Source organism: Arachis hypogaea, chromosome 18 (assembly GCF_003086295.3).
Source record: "Arachis hypogaea cultivar Tifrunner chromosome 18, arahy.Tifrunner.gnm2.J5K5, whole genome shotgun sequence".
Taxonomy (NCBI): Eukaryota; Viridiplantae; Streptophyta; class Magnoliopsida; order Fabales; family Fabaceae; genus Arachis; species Arachis hypogaea.
The window spans coordinates 3,413,501-3,434,090 of record NC_092053.1 but is presented as its reverse complement, the minus strand read 5'-3'; the positions used below and the strand labels follow the sequence as shown (position 1 = coordinate 3,434,090).

The following is a 20,590-nucleotide window of genomic DNA, read 5'->3' as shown; positions in this document are numbered from 1 at the left end:
AAAAAATATGTAATTTTATATTATTAGATGTAATTTTATACTATTAAAATAGAAAAATATTATTTATACATTAAAATCAATTATTAAAATTAGTCATCAATATATTTGTGTATAAATATATATGTGATTTAATTTATTTTTAATATATATTTATATTTTAGTATATATTTTATACTAATAATTAATTTTAATGACCAATTTTAATATACACGTAACATAAAAATAATAATAATTATTAATAACTACAAATTATAAAATATGTTGATCATTAACACTAGTGTTTATTTATATGCTAACTTGTTATGAAATCTCAACAAATAACAATGAACAAATATAGAACGCATAGAACCAAATCCTGCATGTTTGTAGCATTCATGTAGTGATTGACACATTTCAACAAATTTCCGTTCCAAACAATGAAGAATGCAGAATAAGAGGGGGAAATATGAAATATGACGTAGCAAAGTAAATCCTTAATGTTGCGTTGTGTTCTCGAATTGCGTGGAAGAAATAAACAGGGCAAGGGGGAATGTGCCATCTGCCACCCATTTTTATGTGTCTTGTTCACGAGGTGAGATGACACTGATAATTAGAGGCGGCGACACTGCTTATCGACCTTTGGTCAATTTGTCAATGTCTGCGCTCTTCTCTCTCTTCATTAACCCACCAAGACTGCGCATGCCTTTATCATCATCATAATAATAATGCTTCTAAAATAAATCAAAATAAGAAAACGAATAATAAAACATTTTAAGATCATATATAATGGAATACTTAATTAATTAATAAAATTAAAGGAAAATAAATCTTACTAGACATTGTAACCTATGGAAGAGTATGAGAGACACTTATTCGCATGGTGCGGGCGGCTTATCATTAATGAGAGAGAGAATCAGAAAGGATATCAATAGTCAAGACCAGAGTAAGATTACGCTGTTTCTTTAATTTTGTTTTTGGTGCCTAAACATCTCTAATTAATTAGTAATCTTAATATATAAGCAGAGTATGTGTTAATTAAATATATAATATAATAGGTGTGTGTCGTGGATAACGATTATTATTAGGATCAGCAATAGCATGCTTAAAATGTTGGGAATGACAAATTAAAGAGAGAGAAAGATGAATTGAAGGTGAGTTAGAGCATGGAAGGATCCGGTTGGGTAATGAAATTAGTAGTAGGTTAGGGTGCAGGGTCGCTTTGGAAGTTGAATTAAGATGAGATGCTACTAATTAATATAAAGGATGATGAAGATCAAGAGTTGATGAAACCCAACCCGTACTACTAACTAAACTATTAATACTCTCTTAAAAGGCATAATAAGCACTCACAGATTTAGATACTACTAATGGAGGAGTGTGTTGCGGCAGGGTCGTCATCATCGTCGTCAAGTTGTTCGCGATGGAACCCAACGAAAGAGCAGATAAGCACGTTGGAGGAGATCTATAACCAGGGAGTGAGAACTCCAAACCCTAAAGAAATTAAGGAGATTATGGAGAGGCTCAAGGTTTATGGTCCCATTGAAGGTAAGAACGTCTTCTACTGGTTCCAGAATCACAAAGCCAGGCAGAGACAGAGGCAAAAAGATCATCATCAACAACAACTACGTCTTCAACAACACCATCATCATCATCCTTATTTCAATCGCTTTCTCAATTCTATCTCTCCCCCGATTTCTCCTACTGGTTCCTTCATTCTCCTCTCATCTTCTTTCATTTTCACTTACTATTATATGTTAATATTCAGTATTGACTGTTGACTATTGACTATTGACCTTCCATTGACCTTCGAGTCTTCCACAACATTTCAGTGGTGCGTAGCCCGGCATATGGGTTGGTACAGAATGAAATTGGGCACTTTCCAAATCAACACTCAAATATGGTGGTAAGCCCAAGGACTGATCAAGCATTGCCTGTGATGATGATGCCACCTCAGCCCATTAGCCCAAGGATTGAGGATGTTGTGCCAATGATGATCCCACCTGGGCCCATCAGCCCAAGAACATTGGATCTGTTTCCGCAGCACCCAACTGGCACTTTGGCAGCAGGCAGGGCAAGACAGCAATCTAATCATGAACTTGCAAATCACAACTTCATTGACTTTTTTACTTCTCCGGGCCGGGACCAACCTTGACTCATTGTTATATACTACTAAACTCTAACTCTCGGAAGTCTGGAACTGATTTTTTGCTTCCACAATTGGATAGGATAGTTCGTTATAAAACTCTTGGACTTTCTTAGTTAGTGCTCTTTTTCTTTTATCTATTATTAATAGTATTGAATCTAGTCTTGTTAATTCTCAAGCTTATATTATTCAATGTTATGCCATGCCAACTAATTAGGTAAAATATAAGAAAGCGAAAATGTAATATAAACAGGTCATGCAGCATGTACGTTATGTAGTATATGAGAAGATTCTCTGGCACTGAATCTTGTTCATGATGATATTTTTCAATTGAATATTTTTGTTTTTATTTATTCTGGTCATATTTAGCACGGAAATCAAACAGCAAGAATACGAATTGAGAAGCTTCGTATCGTTACGAGTGGAGCCAAAGCGCTTCACCTTATTTTATCTAACTGACTTTTATTATTCCAGTAAGTTATGCTCTTTTGGATGAGCGTTATTATGTTCTTTTTCCTTGCCACAGAATTAAACTTATCTTAATTTTCAATTTTTACACCTTAGGATATAAGCTTTCACATTTTACTTCTGCTAACCAACCCTTCTTGTTAAGTCATTCTTTTTCTATATGTTTTTGTCACATACTTATTATTAGAAACCTTACTTTTTTGGATACGACCATCATAGTTTTATTAAATGCTTAATTAATAGTTTTCTAGCATATATATTTGTATTATAGATTATCTCATTTTAATGGTTTTGTCTATTTTTATAGGATAAAATGCACTCTTTTACAAAAAAAAAAAAACCTATGTTTTTTAGTTGTTTGCTTATATTTTTTTAAACTAGTGTGTAAAAGCATAAAAAACCTACAACGTTTTTTGAGAAGCAATTTGGATTACCATTTGTAAACAGATATTTGTATAAAATTGATTTTGCAAAATTAATTTTGATTAACAGTGAGTTGGTAATAATGTGGTTTATGTTTGGTAATTTTTATTTAAAATAAATTATAATAAATTAAATATTATTTGGATTACATAATTTAAAATCATTTTTAGATAAAAAATTATAGAAAAAGTTATGAATTTAAATAATTATTTTATAATTTTATTTTAGATATTTAAATAAATTTTAATATTCTTTTAGTATTCTTAATACTCTTTAGACTTTAGTATTCTAATAGGATTAATAGAATCATATTCAAAGTAAAAAAATATTCCATACAAAAAAATAAAAATAACGGTAAAAAAATTTATATAAATAAAAAATAATAAGAGTTTTGTAAAAAAAATATGCATGAAAGAGTATTAGAGAAATATTATAAAAAAAACAACAAAATTCATTTATAAATAATAAAGGACACAATTGATACATAGAAATAAATTTTAGTCTAATAACGTAAAAAGTTGAATGCCAAAGCTAAAAATTGTAGCTTTTGAAGGTGGTTGAAGAGTAGAATCAAGTTTAGTTCAGGGAAAGAAAAAATAGCCAAAAAAAATAAAAAAGTGAAGCTTTCAAGAAAACTAAACAAACTTTTAATACTCCAAACACTAATCCAAACACACCCTTAAATTATAAATTTATTTCTATATATTTTTTAAAGGATAAATATATCTATTTAAAAAGATTATAAAATGCTAATCACTATTATTAAAAGGATAAAATAGCTAGTGTTTTCATTTTAAAATCATGTAATTGTTTTATTTTATACCAATAAGTAAATATACAATAAAATAATTACCTTTTATTTTTTAAAAAAACTTCATGTTATGCAAAATTATTTTGTATTCATGACCTTAATTATAATTTTATATAAAAAGTACTTATATTTGTTATATCCAAATAACTTAAGAAATATTAGGTATTAGAAATATGATCATGTAATGCTACAAGTATAATTATCTTAGTGGAAATAGATTTATTTTTTTTACCAATCAATATCTTCTTTTAAAAAGTATATATATAGTAAAAGATTATATTTTATAAAAAAAAAAATTAAAAGAAAAATTGAGAGGATCCCTGCGTTGGGATAGTGGCAAGCTCAGGCACACGGTTTTACCAGCCCATGCCATGTGAGGTGTTCTGTTTCATCAGCCACATTTTTCACCCAAACAAAACAATAGAAGCTAATGCCCCTGTTTTCTATAAACCAAAACCATATTCCTTAACCCTTACAATAATCAAGCAACAACAACAAAACTAAACTAAACCACTCTGTCTTCTTCTATCCCTCAAACTTAGAACAAGTTCCATTCATATCTCACAACTACTTCCTTATTACTTAATTAATAATTAGTAGCTTTATTAGAGATAGCTTAGCTTAGCTAGCTATAGAGAGCTTCAAAGGTAAGAATTTGAGTGGCACTAAGCTAAATTAGTATCATATCTTTGAAAAGCCGCATAGATTATTAGACCCTTTAATCTCTCTCTTAATTCTTTCACCGAAAAGTTTGTTTCTTTGTACTTGTATGATGAAGATGATGTGATGAAATTCCCTTGCTAGAAAAAGGGCCATGTCTTTGTGTGTGTTAAGTATTGCTTTGAGCCTTGTCTTTGCTTTTCTCCTTCTTGCTTTTGCTGCACAGCTTTTCTATTTCTTGTGGTGGAGAAACCATACAAGAACACCATCATCATCATCATCCTCAGATATTGAAATGGGTCAGAAGAGTAATAATAATAATAGTGACCCGTCAAAGGGTCTCTTTCATTATTGGGTTTGCTGGAAGGTTCCAAGAACCGTGCATGCTACTTCAGGGAAACCAGAGTTGGGTAATAATAATAATAATAATAATGGTGGAGAAGAATTCCAAGGTGGTAGTGTGGAATCAGAGTTGATGAGGCTGCACAATCTTGCAGGTCCTCCAAGGTTTCTCTTCACAATCAAAGAGGAAACCAAAGAGGAGTTGGAATGTGAAGATGGAAAATCAAGAAGCTTAAGTGATCTTATGTGTGCTATTGACACACCTTGTTCTTTGGAATTCAACCCTCTCTTTGAATCATCATCATCATCATCAGAAGATGAATCAGAGTTCAATAGGTTTAGATCCTCGCCACCTCCAAAGTTCAAGTTCCTGAGGGATGCAGAGGAGAAATTGTACAGAAGACTCGTTGAAGAAGGTAGGAGAAACACACTCTTTGGCCTCAAAGATTCTTCTTCTCAACTTGTAACAACAGGTTCATCTCAGGTTCTGCCATTGCCATCTTCTCCTTCAACATTCATACCCCTTCAAACCCCATCATCCATGCTCCATTAATTACTTCTTTTTTTTTAATTACCCTGCCTCCTTATTGTGTTAAATAGTTTTAATGCTTTACTAATAAATCATTTGGTTCCTTTATTTTATTTTGAGTAATTTCTCAATCTATTCCTTGAATGAATAAAAATATTCAAATTGGTCCCTGACATATTTTCGTCCTTCAAAAAATTTTTATTACATTGAAGTCCTAAATCTTATAAAAATATTACATATATAAGTCTAATTTTTGGATTTGTCAAATAAATTTATGGTGCAGTTGACTTTTCGTAAAGTTGATAAGTGATAACTTATAGCTGTTACATAATTTAACTTATTTGACTAAATTTTTATTTAACAGCTCTTAGCTATGAATTTCATAAGAAGTCACTCTATTTAAGTTTTCACCTGATAAATTTAACTCTTCTTCTTGGATAACTTCATTTCTCATAATTAAAATAATGGGAGACAAATTTGTCAAGTATAGCTTACACGTTGAGATGAGATTGATTAAACATAAATATATATATTTTTAAGCTATTTTATTGTGTGGTCTTTGAAATGATTGGTGTGGTGGGCATATATTCTGCAAGAAGGGCATGGAATGCCAACAAATTGAATGCAAACTGACATGCTCTTAAAACGGTAGTTAAGATGCTGCTTATGAAGCAAAGGACTTATGTGGGGTAATGTGGGTTTTGTCCATTGCTCATGTTTTGCTGTATCCTCAACAAGTTTAATCATTCATGTGAATGATGCTTGTTTCTTATATCAACAATCTTCTTAATTTATTTAAGGATCTCAATGATTCTTTCTCTTTTTTTATTATTAGAAATTTCCCCAATAATTTTTCCCGTACTAATGTAATCGCTTTAATTTGTTTCTATAATAATCATGCTGCTCATATGCGCCTAGCTGTATGTATGTATGTGCCTCTTGTTTTATGTATTGGCATCATAGTTAATAGTTATTACCTATCAATTAAATGTTAATGTATGTGCAAACATGTCACATGTGTCCAAGGAAGATCTAACATGAAGTGATGGGAATTTGTAAGGTTGAATCTGACTATCTAACTCAGCATTAAGAATTGGAATGTTGATAGTGCTTTAGTGAAAAATTCCATACAAAGTAACCTATAAAGAAAAATTACATTTGCACTACTTTTGTGTATATTTTTTATCGGAAATGTTTGATAACTAAAGAAAATCAGCCAAAAATAGTCATAACTTACCTTATTTAGCATTTATTAATTGTTACGACAATTAATAAATGTTAGACAAGACAAGTTCTGACTATTTTTTTTGTCTCCCTAGCATTACCCATTTTTTTATATAGTATGAAAAACAATTTTTATCTTCTCTACTTTTTTATCAATCATTTTTAACAATGAAAGTAAAACATATATATAAATGTGGTGTACATATATAATAATATTTTCTAACTTGTTTTTTCTTCTTTAAGAAATTTCACTAATCTGGTAGTATGTTGATGAATATCAAAACATGGGATGAATCTTATCATGTCAAATGTCATGTTTGGTACTCCATTGTCTAGGGACAAGTATTTTTTCTTTCCCTGCTTTTACCGCCTTTTAAAATGCAGGTATATAAAAAATACTCTCAACAAAATTAGACGTTGATAAAATTATTTCTAAAAGATTAAAGAACAAAATTGTTCTAAAAACTTTTAAAATGTGGCAAAATTAGTGTAAATTTTTTTTTTATATAAGTGGTAATTTTTTTTTATATTTGACAAACTATTTGTGTATTTGATCTAAAAATTAGAGCAAAATTTCAATCTCTAAATCATTTTTTTTGCCAATTATAAAAAATTATAAAAGAAAATCCACTTTGCAAATTTTAAAGATGAAAATGTCTTTTTTATTATTATTCTTGAAAAAAATTACATCAATATCTATCTTTTAAAATATATTTTGAGAAATATATATTGACAATATTTAGTTATTTTTGTTATATTTAAAAATATTTTAAAAATTATTTGTCATTGTAATTTTAACTATTTTTGTCAGCGGAGCATGTCTGATTGTTTCCTCTGTAAACCGCACCTTACAGTTAAAGACAGTGAAACTACACTGTGTTGGAGAGCAAATTGTGGAAAAGCTTAAATGAACAGTAGATCATTGAATTTAACTGTGGAAAGCTTCAACATTCAGTTTATGGTGCTTTGTGCTATTATATGAAAATTTGGTGGGATTCATATTTTATTATTTTAACCTACAATGTAGGGCTAATTTTTTTTAATATGAGGTTGAGATGTGAGTTATGCTTAGTTATGGAGTATTGGGGAAATATACACGATTGTGACGGCGTTTAATTTTTTGTGTCAGTGGAAAGAAATTGGACCGTCCGATTTCATTGGAGAGAGAGAGGGACACAAATCAGATCCAGGGTTTTCATTGCAAAATTTCATGGATACTGAAATCAGACCCAGGGTTTTCTGCCAGTACACAAATCGGACCCAGGATTTTCTGTCAGTACACAAATCGGATCCAGGTTTTCAGTACCTCCAATCGGACGGTCCGATTTCTCTTGAACAGCCATGATACGCCAGTGAATCATCATACACCCCCACATCCCAGCTATACACCATTCCTTTCATCATATTAAAAATAAAAAATTCACAATGTAGAGCCATTTTTTTTTCTTTTTTTTTCTTATGAAATGAGTTAAGAGAGTAAAACATATATATACCTATTAGACCAATATTATTTCATATTGATTAATGGATGGATGGATATACATTATAATGTTTAGATATGATCTACTCTGTTGAATAGATGAGGTTGTCTTAATCAAACACAAGGTGACAAATTAATGTGTCTATGAACTTTTACCTAAACAACAAGTGAGGTCGTTGTTGTCACGCGATTAGACCTAAAGTTTTAGCAGCTCCACCACCTTTGAAATTTAATTCTTTTAATTTGCAATGTGTGAAGTGCTACCCTAACGATCACAATTTGAATAATTCAATTAGAAAGAAACAATGTGGCACTCTCAATTCAGAAATCAGAAGTAAGAATTGTTCATTCAATAACAGCTGGAAAAAAAAATAAATCGAATATTCAACACTATTTATGATTGTTCCGATCCATGTGAAATCAGTCACACCAAAACTCAGTTCGTGGTCCTCATTTCTATTTACAAGTCAATTTGTAGGGTCCACTTTAACTAAATTATTAGCATTCTTACGTGTTTCTAATCACTCACTAAAAGAAATAATGTTGATATATAAGTTGCTAATTATATTATCACATTTATCCATAATATCTTCTCTCTTTTTCCACAAGAAGTTGTGGTCTTGAAGATGTTTGACAAATGATGTTGACTAACATGTTATTGTAGTGATGATGATACATTTATTTGTTGCTTAGCACGTTTAATTAATTTATTTACTTATTACTTACCCCTCAGGCTATTATATTTGAGAATTATTATATTGTTGAGATTATTGATTATCATGGCTTGAATTAGGAGCAACATATAGACCAACATTCTATAAGGTTGCAATTAAAAATGCTGTTCTTTGATCATGGTGTGGTATCAGTATCTGTTTCCCACTTTCCATTCAAACAATAAATTAACCTGCAATATCTGGCCAAAAAAATGAATTTCATGAACCCTAATCTGATCTGATGGAATTTATTATTTTTGGATGTAACAAAATAGAGTAGGAAATGAAGTTAAACCTGACATGTTTTCAATAGTAACAAGTGTACTAATAGTACTTATATTATACACGTACGAATTTAAATGTAGAAAAATAACAAACTATAAAGTATAAAAAATAGTATCATATTCATTTGGCAAAAATCCAACAGCTGTCTCTGATCTCTCCTATTGTTTTCGGAATATGAAGTGATGAGATATCCTTTTCTGTTCCCTTTTTCTTTTCTTTCCAAGTTTGCTTAATTAGCTAGACTATTTAGTCTTCTAATTCGACAATTATGTCACTGTCGATCTTTCATCCTCTACTATATATGATTGCTTTTGGAAAGGGTTGAATAATACATTTGTACTAAGTAAAAAAAATATAATAACAATTAATAACAAAATTTCTGGTTATTTAAGTGTTTTTTTTTTGTTATGCTAGGTAACCAATGACTTTTTTGAACAACATGAATAACCATCAATCAAATAAAAACATATTATACCTCTAAATTATCCACCTAAATCTTAATATTAGAATAACCATCCGTACACCTAGTGAAATGAACATCCGATATATCTATTGTTCACATATTTTCATTGTTTACCTATATATATATATATATATATATATATTTTGTGTGTCATGGATGGGTCAAATGGCTTTACATTGTTTATTGTAAGTAGAGAAATGGGACTACAGATAATTAAATACATTGGGCTACGGCCCATGAAGATATAATGGGCAGAAATTCCGGCCCATATCCATGTTTTTTGAAAAGACTTATACACACCAAAATATATTTATAAGTCAACATATTCAACGTTATTCATAGTTGGCATATTTCAAAGAAATTTAAAAATAATATATATTATTAATTATCAATACGAAGAATTATCTAAAATGTTTTATATAAAATAAAAAAATTAAAAACATTTAAAATTTTAAATTTAACTTTAAATATCAAAATGTTATTACAATCCATCCATAATATATATTTCTCATATCTAACAAAAATTTGAAATTATTGAATGCTTGAGTCCATTGTCTTATTGTGATCAATGTCCGTCCACCATAGAAAAGAAAATAGTCAATCCACGTTTAGTTTAAAGTTTAAACATATAACAATATTGTGAGTATGCAACACATTAATAAACAAAACCTTTTTTAGTAAGAAAAACTATAATAATCATATTATATGGGCACCAAATAAAAAATAAATTACTGCACTATTGAATTTGTGAAAATGTTTTCTACTTTTTTTGTTTTATTTTCAATATTTTCTAGTTTTAATATTTTATGATAAAAAAATAAAAATAATAAACTTTTTTGTTATGTCTTATTTTTCACAAAATCTTATAAAAAAAACTAAACTACAACCTGTAAGAACCGTAATTTAAAATCGACCGTTTAGATAATATAAATGATAAATTAATCACCTGTAATAGGTTCAAAATTTAGAAGTCTTAATTTAAAAAGTTAACGGTGAGATTTGAATTCAGTGAATTTTTTTAGTAGTAAATGTAATTTTCTATGAAAAATTGTGTAAAAATGCGTACCAGCAGTATCGACTTAAGTCTGTCCGGTACTGTGTGAGAGTAACAAAAACAGAAGAAAAACTTAGAAAAATATTTAAAATTAAAAATCGGGCACTAATTCTAAAGGTTTTGACCCAAAGTGGGCTAAACGGACCAAAAACACTAAACGAGTTAGACTGGACCCAAATTGGACCTAGGCCTAACATATATAAGCCTCTTTAGCGAGCTTTCAGCTCATTCATTTGCCCTAAACACAAACACACACAGCTCAGTTGAGTTGAGAGAAAAGGGAAAAAGAACACTATTCATCATCTTCTTCTTTTGCTTGTAACTTGAGTTACGGTACTCCGATTTGCATGCTGTTTGTGACCATGTGAAACTCTCGCCGAGTCCGTCAGTTCTAGCTAGGCATTGTAGGTAAGAACTCAAAATTTTCACTGCATTCCTCTATCCTAAGTGAATTTCAAAAATATAGGGTGTGATTTTGAGTAGATTTTTGTGATTTGGTTGTTTAGGTGCCAATCAACAGTGAAAAATTGTTGTGTTCTATTCCCATTTGCTGTGGGTAAGATAAGCTTGCTCTTAACCCTTGTGGTTTGGTATCTTGTATTGAACCCTAGATATTCATTTTAGTATATATATATAACTTGGTAGTTGGTGAGTTTTGCAAGTGGTGTTGGTGCTTGAAGCTTATTGGAACTCAAGTTTTGGGTTGTGCAGAAATCGACCAAGGTATGGTTTCAGTTTTCTCTATGTAATATATAATGTTTTCGTGAATCTTAGGTTAGTGGACCTTAGGATAAGTTTGAATTGTTGATGATGCATGATGATTTTTTTATGATTATGATGGTTGATGAAATTGTGATGGTATTATTGATATTTGATGATAAATGTAATAGTGATAATGGATATTGAATATGATTATTGTTGAATGTTGAGGGTATTGGGTGATGAAAGTGAGCTTTAATTATGATGGAATTGAGAAATGAGTATTAGGATGGATTGAGTTAATGATTGGCGGTGTTTTGTGATTATTTTGTTTATAAGAATCAAGGAAATTGTGAGGATTGAGTGATTTTGGTAGCTAAATGAATGAAAAATGGTTGGTAAGTGTTCATTATGGATTTTTGGTTGTTTTGAGTATGTTTAAGTTGGTATGATTTTGAAGTTTTGGGTAAATTAGAGAACTTGTAAAGTTTTGTAAAACCTTATTTTTAATGAATATTGGCGAGGTATAACTTGGCTTCCAAACTCTCGTTTTAGATGAAACTTGATTTAAATGAAAATTGGGTCCAAGAGCTTTAAGATGTTTGAAGAACGGATGAAAAATATTTTAAAACAAAAAAGTTATGCCCGTTTGAAGTTTGGTGTAAAAATATGAAATTCTGCAGCTTTAAAAAATTTCTAAGTTTGATAAGGCATGCGTACGCAGGCACTAGCATGCGTACGCGAGTATGTATTTTGAGGCATGCGTACGCGAAATTTTAACACTCGACGCGGGGATTCCCTTCGGGTTGGGACTTCGCGTACGCGAGGCAGGTGTCGCGTACGCGACCACCCATTTTTGCACCCTTGCGTACGCAGAAGGGGGCTTGCGTACGCGAGACTCCTATTTTGCTGAAAATTTGTTTTCTTTCCATTTCAACCGGTTCTCTAGCTTTCTACACTTTTTTAATCGTTGTTTAAGACTTATAACTAGTAATTAGATTTTGAGGCTAATACGGAAGAGTTAGGAGACTTAAGATTATATTTTTTGTTAGAGAATTTAGAAGAAGGAGGTTTAGATTTCTGAAGTACTGTGGATGGACTAGTTGGGTAAATTGGTGGAGTACTATATTGGTTACGAACTTGAGAATTTGGAAATTGATGATGGTTGAGATGAACTTGGAACTTGGATATAAATGCTTAAGATTGTTGGAGGTTGATGAACTAGGTATCAAAGAATTTGTGCTATGAGCAGTGATCATTGAGACTGAATTTTATGATATTTATGTATTGAGGTTGATCAGTAGCTATGCGCAGTGGTGAGTCCCACTTGTCGAGGTCGCGGCGTCGGTGTAAGGACGGTGGTTAATCTCGCTTACGTTGAGATGTGAAGGTTGGGGTTATATCCCGCTCGCATAACCTTCTATGCTGTAAGAGTGCGTCAAGCACTATATCCTTGGAATGAGCATGCAAGTACGCCAGACACTATATCCTTGGAGCGATAGTGCGCCAGACACTATATTCTCGGAACGATAGTGCGCGGAAAACTATATCTCTGACGTGACAGAAAGACTACATCTGAAAGGATGTGTCGGGTTCGCAGTTATGAACCAACAAGTGATATCACGAGCCAATAGGATAGGCATTAATCATGTGCATATTCTATCTGTTTGCTTGCTTTGTTTAACTTTTATTGTGCCTAAATGCATCACATGCCTACTTGCTATTTGTTCTATACTTGCTTTATATGTATATTACTTGTACGTTACTTGTATGCATTACCTGTATTTGCTGTTGGGATTGAGGAGGCTCGGTAGACGGTGGCGATAGGATCGCATGGAGGTTAGGCCGACGAAGGCTGTAGGACAACGGTGTTATGTTAGTTAGAAATCTCCTAAGTTAGAATACCCTATTTATGACTTACATTTTTATATTTCGTTAATCTTAAATATCTGTATCGATGTGAAGATCTAGAATTGCCTTTGGCGTCCCTAAATCTTATATCTTATATATTGGACATTGTTACCATACTGAGAACCTCCGGTTCTCATACCATATGTTGTTATTGTTTTTCAGATGCAGGTCGCAACCGACCTATGTGAGTTGCATGATTGGTGACAGAGCGGAGGATAGCTTTACTTTATTTTGTTTCTGTTTTACTTCTGTTGTAGTTATTCTCTCATCTTTTGTATAAGTATAACTTTATTGCCTTAGAGATTTTTTATTTAAAACTTCAAGAGATAGGAATAAGTCTTTTATAAAACTCTGTTGTATTTTTTGACTAGTCGGTTTAAACTCCACAGGCTATGACTAATTTCTTTTGTATATCATATATATTTTACTTTGTTTATTTATTAACTACTACCTTGTATTTTGGGGTTTTAATGCAAGCTTATATATTTATATGTTCTGTTCTTATCTTGTCTACGCATTTAGTTATTGTGTGTATGTGAACACTTCGCTTTTTATAATTTCGCTTTATGTAACTTTAAACTTTATTCCTTTATCGGACTTCTAGTATTATTATTCCCTTCTATATATATTATTGTTAGAACTGTCGTGACGTTTTGTTATCCTTTACTTTACGGCATGAGGTAAAATTTAGGGTAATAAAGTGTATGTTACACAACCCAAACAAATTTTTATATTCTTAGGCAATAATCACGACTGGCTCATCATCACAATCAAAAAACAAGAATAAGAGTTCAAAATTTTCTAACATATCCCTAAACAAGTACGAGAACAAAAATCTTGGAGCAAATCATGAGCAGCGAACGTTAGTGGGTTATGGTGTTATGGATTTGTAGGAATCTGATGATGAGAAAGAAAGTGATGGAACGGAATCTAATTAAGGTCAGATGCATGTGCAATTATATAAGATAGAACCAATCTCTGTCTCGGATTGTGTCTTCTGTCTGTTGAGTTTTCAAATCAAACCAATAACCAAATGCTATGATACATATATATTACATATGCCGCGTTTCAATTCTCTGTGTTACGTTGTAAATAATGATATTATTAGTCATATAGTTAGGTATACATTTGTGGTATGGGACTCGTACCTAGCTACTAGCCTACTACTACTGCCTTCTTACGATGTTTGGAAGAACCAAATAAATTAAAGTTCAAACGAAAAAAATAGATTGCTTTTAAAAGAAATTTACTTTTAATTTAAAAAACCAACTACTTTCGATATAATTAATTATATTCGTTAACATTGATCATGATGCAATGTTTTTAATTATAAGTAATTACTTATATGAAGTTTTTTTTATATAAAAATAATAGTTAAAAATTATTATATTTTTAAATAAATTATTATCTAACGATTTTTAATTTTTATTTTTATACAATGAAAATTTTGTGAGTGATCACCAATATTTTTTATTTGCTAATACATGTTGATATAAAATACACACACACACATATATATATATATATATATATATATACCGTTTTAGGGATTGGCGACTTACCCATTCAATTACTTTTGCACCGGACGTTCCTCAAATGGGTACTCTCGGGTCGGGTAAATTCCATAATAGACGCCTGTTGGCATTCCAACCTTCCTTCTCTTTTCAGGGCTATCCGAAAAGAAAGAGAATTCAGTACTTCTTGGTCGTGAATATCTGAATAGGACAAACCGCCCCGTGAATATCTTTGCTTCGGAACAAAACAATTAGAATTAGGCTCGGTCAACTGGAATGTGTATTATCAATATGTGTGGTCTTGGACTATAAATAATGATCTTTCTTTAGAATTTGGTTACTTGATCGATTCACTTACCCTTATTATGTTAATATTAATCACTACTGTTGGCATTTTGGTTCTTATTTATAGTGATAATTATATGTTTCACGATCAAGGATATTTGAGATTTTTTGCTTATATGAGTTTTTTTAATGCTTCAATGTTGGGATTAGTTACTAGTTCGAATTTGATCCAAATTTATATCTTTTGGGAATTAGTTGGAATGTGTTCTTATCTATTAATAGGTTTTTGGTTTACACGTCCTATTGCAGCAAATGCTTATCAAAAGGCATTTGTAACTAATCGTGTAGGGGATTTTGGTTTATTATTAGGTATTTTAGGTCTTTATTGGATAACGGGTAGTTTGGAATTTCGGGATTTGTTTCAAAAAACCTAATAACATTAACCAGGGGGAAAATATGGAATGAGCGTGAGGTAATAATTCCATATTAATTCGAACCAATCCATATGCGCCCATTTTTAATAAGATTCCGGCTAAAAGCATACAAGTGCTGTAATGTGCCTCTTCGTGGGTGTCCGGTAACCATGTATGTAAGGGTATAATCGACAATTTTACAGCAAAAGTAAAAAGAAATCCCATATAAAATATTATTTCGAGCACCCCAGGATACGATTGATTAGTTAATGTTTCAAAATTTAATGTCGGTTCATTAGAACTATATAAACCGATACCTAGAATTCCCAAGCCATAAAAACATAATTAGTTGTAAAGGCTTGGTTATTACTAAAGTATATATGAATTATATGATAATTTTTAAAAATATTATTTATATTAAAATTAATCATTAAAATTAGTTATTAATATAAAATATATATTAGAATACGAAATACATATTTGTAAATAATTAATTTTGGAAAAAGTCTAGAGGCCAGCAATTTTTGTGTTTTGTGGCCAACACTTAACCATCAAGAGAAAAGTGAATGATCTCCTACCATTGGATGTAATCTCACACCATTAAAAAGACTATTGATGGCCAATTGATGGTTACAAAACACAAAAATTACTAGCCCTAACACTCCTCTTAATTTTGATATACACTAGTATGATTATATATTATTTCTTCTTCGAAAAATTGAAACTATTCAATAGAAGTGTACAAATCACTTTACTATATCTTTTTTTAGTTGGGAGAGTAGCATTATTTGGTGTTTGACGCTCCCACAGTCCAACTCGGCCCCTTAACACAATAATGAAGTAAACAAAGGCTAATTAATTAATTAAGGAGTAAGAAGGCAAATGCTAAAGTTAGGTCCCACAAATTTCTGATGATGTTCTTTTTTGATATGTATTTCTCATGCACGTGCATGGCTACCTTTGTGGTTTGTGTACCACTACCTCTTTCTAATTAATCTCTTCAATCCTCATTGAATTGTATAGTAGATAGTTTTGTGTGGAAATGGCAGAGAGGACAAGTGAAGGCAGTGGTTAAGGCTGCAATGGTGGTGGCTTTCCAACCATAGTTTCGTAAAATGAAAGTGTTTTTGTAAGCTTTTTCGCATGAAAATGAGCAAAAAAGCACTAACATGTATACAACAGATAAGGAATTAGATTCCAACACCACCAACTTCATTCTCTGCCTTCCTTTAATTTAACCGTTATAAATAAAGTTATTACAATCAACACCACCAACTTCACGTTTAACATAACCAACATTAATAATTCTTTACATATATATGGGATATATGATATGTATGTACAAACATTAAAATTCAAAATAATACGTACGCCATATTTAAACTAGCTAGCCAGCTAGGCACATGGAGGATTCGGTTCATAGCAATTTAAATTACATACAGTAATACTAGAGAGGAAAAAAAAGGACTAAATTTGTTTTATTTAATATTTATTAATTATAATAATAATTAATAAATATTAAATAAAATAAATTTAGATTTTTTTTATTAATTTTTTTGTTATTAAACAATTTCGTTTAAATTATTCTGTTTAAGCTAATTAATAATAAGCGATGGAATTAAATATTTAGCGAATAAATTAAATAATTTTACTTGAAATGTGGCGAATTATGATTTTATTTTCCCATGAAACTAATACGAATTATATAAGGTCAATCCCATTTCGTCACCTTCAAATGAAAATGAGTATATTGTAAGAAAATAGGATTTGAGCGTGACAATTTATGTTCTTGGTATAGTATGTATATGTATATAGTGTGTAAATATATAAAGTAGGAATATACATATATATGTATGTGTTGAATTCCCGACCGAGAGCATCTGATGAGAAAATGATTGATGATTAATGTCGATTGGGTGATGCATGTGTGTGTGTGTGTGTGAGGATCATATTTATTAACATTCATGCTATCATGCATAGTCCTTCATGACCCTACCACCCTCCATTCCCATGCACAATGGCCGGGCTAAACCTAACCTAGCTACCTATAATATCTTCTTCAACTTCACTCCTTATTAGGACTATTTCCTCTCCATCCCTAAAGTTTTTTAAACATACATAAACTAATTAATAATAATCAAGTGTCATATAGTAGCATAAATAATGACGCTGAACCTATAGTTTCTAACTATTTTTTTTTCAGTTAATTTAAAGATACATACATGCATGCAACCTAATTATCAAAAATTGGTTATTTTTTAATGCTCTCTAGAATCTACTTAAGTAGTTAATCCATTCGCATATATACATATATATAGATTTTTTAAATTATTGTTAAATAGATGGAAATTATAACGTACGGGAAAAAAGGACACTTTTTAATTTGAATATGGAAGCAAATTAAAAGTAGTGTTGAACTCGGATATGAGGAATACAGGTGCTTGCTTCACAGCCATGTAGTGTTAGTAGAACAGAACTCGGACCATGCGAGTTTTCTATCAGTAAACGAACAGTCCGAATTGCGTTTTATATCCCATTTCATACAAAAATTGACAACAACAAACAACTTGGAGGATCCGTTTTCTAACTTCCGAAATTTATATTTGCCCAACCACTTCGATTTCTTAAGCAAAATTTAAAAATCAAATGGTCCGATTTGTGTACTTTGAGTTTTTTCAATTTTTTTAACACAAATCGGACCCTCCGAATTTTGTACTCTGAATTTTTTCAACTTTTTAAACACAAATCTCCGATTTGTGCACTCCCACAATTTAAAAAAACACAAAAAATTACCATGTTAAAGTATATTACTTATTTTACTTTCATATCAAAATTTTTTAGCCAAAAAAGGAATCAAGAGCGAAAAAGGAAACAAAATTATAATATATAGCCAACACAAACACTTTAATTAATTTGTGTTCATAAAATTGAAGTTTTCATTACTAAAGTATTAAAGTTTAGAGGGTACTGGAAGATTTTGTCTAGTTACTTAAAAGATATAGTGATTAATAAAGTAGCTAGCAGGATAAACTTAACATTTTATGCAGTGATGTCACAAGTGTTGGTGCTGCCCAAAAGGGATCTGAACACAACTTTTAAGCCACTAATTCACTGCTTACATACTTACATTAGCAACTAATAAAGTCATTAACTCTTGAATAAAGAGACAGAGAATATAGCTAACAGCACCAATTATATATATTCCCATATTTATTCTTTCTTTGATTTTACTTTTGAACTGCACAAACCTTAAAAATAATTGAAGCAAATTAAGAAAAAAAGGAAATGAATGATTTCAGGCTTCATATGTCTAAAGCTTTCAAGATAATAACAAGGTCTCAATAATTGAAAGACTTGCCAATTTGTATATGAAGTATATATACACATGATTAATAGCAAGACAGTGTAATTTAAAAAGGCTGTATGTATGACTAGACATACTTTAGATTTGTTAAATAACTTTTATATGCTTTTGATGGCATGCATCATGATATATATGTATTAATCGTTAAGGCTGCATAAATGTTTAATGAAGAATTATTTAGAGAAGGAGGAGTTAAAAAGAAGGTTATAAGTTAAGATATAGTGGCTGGGTATGTAGCTCCAATTAAAACCCTAAAAATACAATAAAACAAAAAGAGAAGAGATGAAAGGGAGCTTCATCATCATCATAATCTCTCTCTCTATCTTTTTCCTTTTCTCTCTCAGCTGCTATTCAATTCATTCCCCTTCATAATACTAGTACTAGTGATATATATTCTACTCACCCATCAAACTTTATATAAAAAGATAAAGAAAAAGAAAAAGGAATTCATCAACATACATACACCATGGTTTTCCCTTCAATCCCAGTGTATTTAGATCCTCCCAATTGGATTCACCAGGTAAGGGTTTTTACTTTTTATTAGTAGTTATTGATATGCCTTAATTGCATCATCTTCTTGAATATTCCTATTCTTTGTTCAACTTGCAGCAGCAGCAGCAGGTAAATGGCAATGGCAATGAGAGTTCAACTCAGGTGGTTCCGAGATCGGGATCAGAGGGAGGACTCAAGTGTCCTCGGTGTGAATCCAGCAACACAAAGTTCTGCTACTTCAACAACTACAGCCTGTCTCAGCCGCGACACTTCTGCAAGACGTGTAGGCGTTACTGGACAAGAGGCGGTGCTCTTAGGAACGTTCCGGTTGGTGGTGGTTTCCGGAGAAACAAGAAGACCAAGAGGAGTACTAGTAGCAGTAGCCGCCCAGGAGGAAACACTGAAAAGCAGTTAACATCAACATCATCACTTCCGTCAGGTTTTAACCCAGGTTTCATGGCTTCTCTTGAGAACATGACCCTCTATGGAGGAGGATTGCATCAGCATCAGCAGCAGTTTCCTAATTTCTTGAGTGGTTTTGATCCAACTACCACTTCTTCTTCGTTCCCTTTCCTGTTTGGAGAATCTAGGGTTAAATTGGAATCTGGAAACGGAGGGCTATTAAGTACTAGTTTGCCAGAGAACTATTCATGGACTGATCTTGCAGCTGCATCTTCTTCCGCTGCTCATCATCTCTTGTGACTTGCATGCAATGTTTTGTGGTTTGAGTGCATTTTTTTTCTTTATCTATTGTTGGTTGTGGTTCTTACCTTCCTTTAATTTTAATTTATTTTGTTTTGTTTTGTATAACATGAGTGCATTGCATGTTGTTTGGTGACTCCAACTAAGTTTCTTCTTCCATAACAGAAAGAGAGTGTTTTGAGGACTAGTCAAGATTATTTTGATTTCGAATGAAATGTCATATAGAGTGTTCTCTGTGACCTGACAACTGACACAACCCTCTATCTCTATAACCTTATTAATTCTAAGTCATTCAATTCAATTCTTTTTTCCTTCTTTTTTATCAAATTAGATTGATTCAATAAGATGGGACGTACATGCATGTTTGTTGGATTTTGGGACATTTTCTCAGAAGACGCCAAATCCCCACTCAAAATCATGCAATCTCTTATACTTCACCAAACTAGAACTTGTTCCGATGTCATAATTAATGCAAAAAATCCCTCCTTCCCTGGCACACTAATTAGTGTAACCTTTTTCTGCTTGTTATGTAATTATAACATTAGTCAAAATAATTAATGTTATAGGTATGATTACTCAATATTAATGAAACATACAGAAATGTGGCAGAGTTATTATTAATGAAAGTAAGTAAAT

General features: G+C 31.3%; 2 protein-coding genes and 1 long non-coding RNA gene across 4 annotated transcripts; 2 read left to right on the top strand and 1 right to left on the bottom strand.

Annotated features, from left to right (window-relative positions):
* Nucleotides 1-249: 249 nt before the first annotated feature.
* On the bottom strand, nt 250-1,679 carry LOC112773302 (uncharacterized). The gene is made up of 2 exons (XR_003187868.2): nt 1,330-1,679; nt 250-710 (listed from the first exon to the last, which is right to left on the bottom strand). It is a non-coding gene; the product is annotated as an uncharacterized lncRNA (long non-coding RNA).
* A 2,369-nt stretch (nt 1,680-4,048) lies between these two features.
* LOC112772071 (uncharacterized) lies at nt 4,049-5,528 on the top strand. The gene has a single exon (XM_025816956.3). It carries the CDS (start codon nt 4,639-4,641, stop codon nt 5,377-5,379), a length of 741 nt encoding a protein of 246 aa, XP_025672741.1. The 5' UTR covers nt 4,049-4,638; the 3' UTR covers nt 5,380-5,528.
* A 13,139-nt stretch (nt 5,529-18,667) lies between these two features.
* On the top strand, nt 18,668-20,210 carry LOC112772499 (dof zinc finger protein PBF). 2 transcript variants are annotated; one of them, XM_025817462.3, is made up of 2 exons: nt 18,668-19,280; nt 19,370-20,210. In XM_025817462.3, the coding sequence occupies exons 1-2, from the start codon at nt 19,227-19,229 to the stop codon at nt 19,952-19,954; spliced, it is 639 nt and encodes a 212-aa protein (XP_025673247.1). In that variant the 5' UTR covers nt 18,668-19,226; the 3' UTR covers nt 19,955-20,210. The 2 variants fall into 2 exon arrangements, with proteins under 2 accessions (XP_025673247.1, XP_025673248.1); XM_025817463.3 differs by having other exon boundaries at nt 18,802-19,280; nt 19,373-20,210.
* The last annotated feature ends 380 nt before the right edge of the window (nt 20,211-20,590 follow it).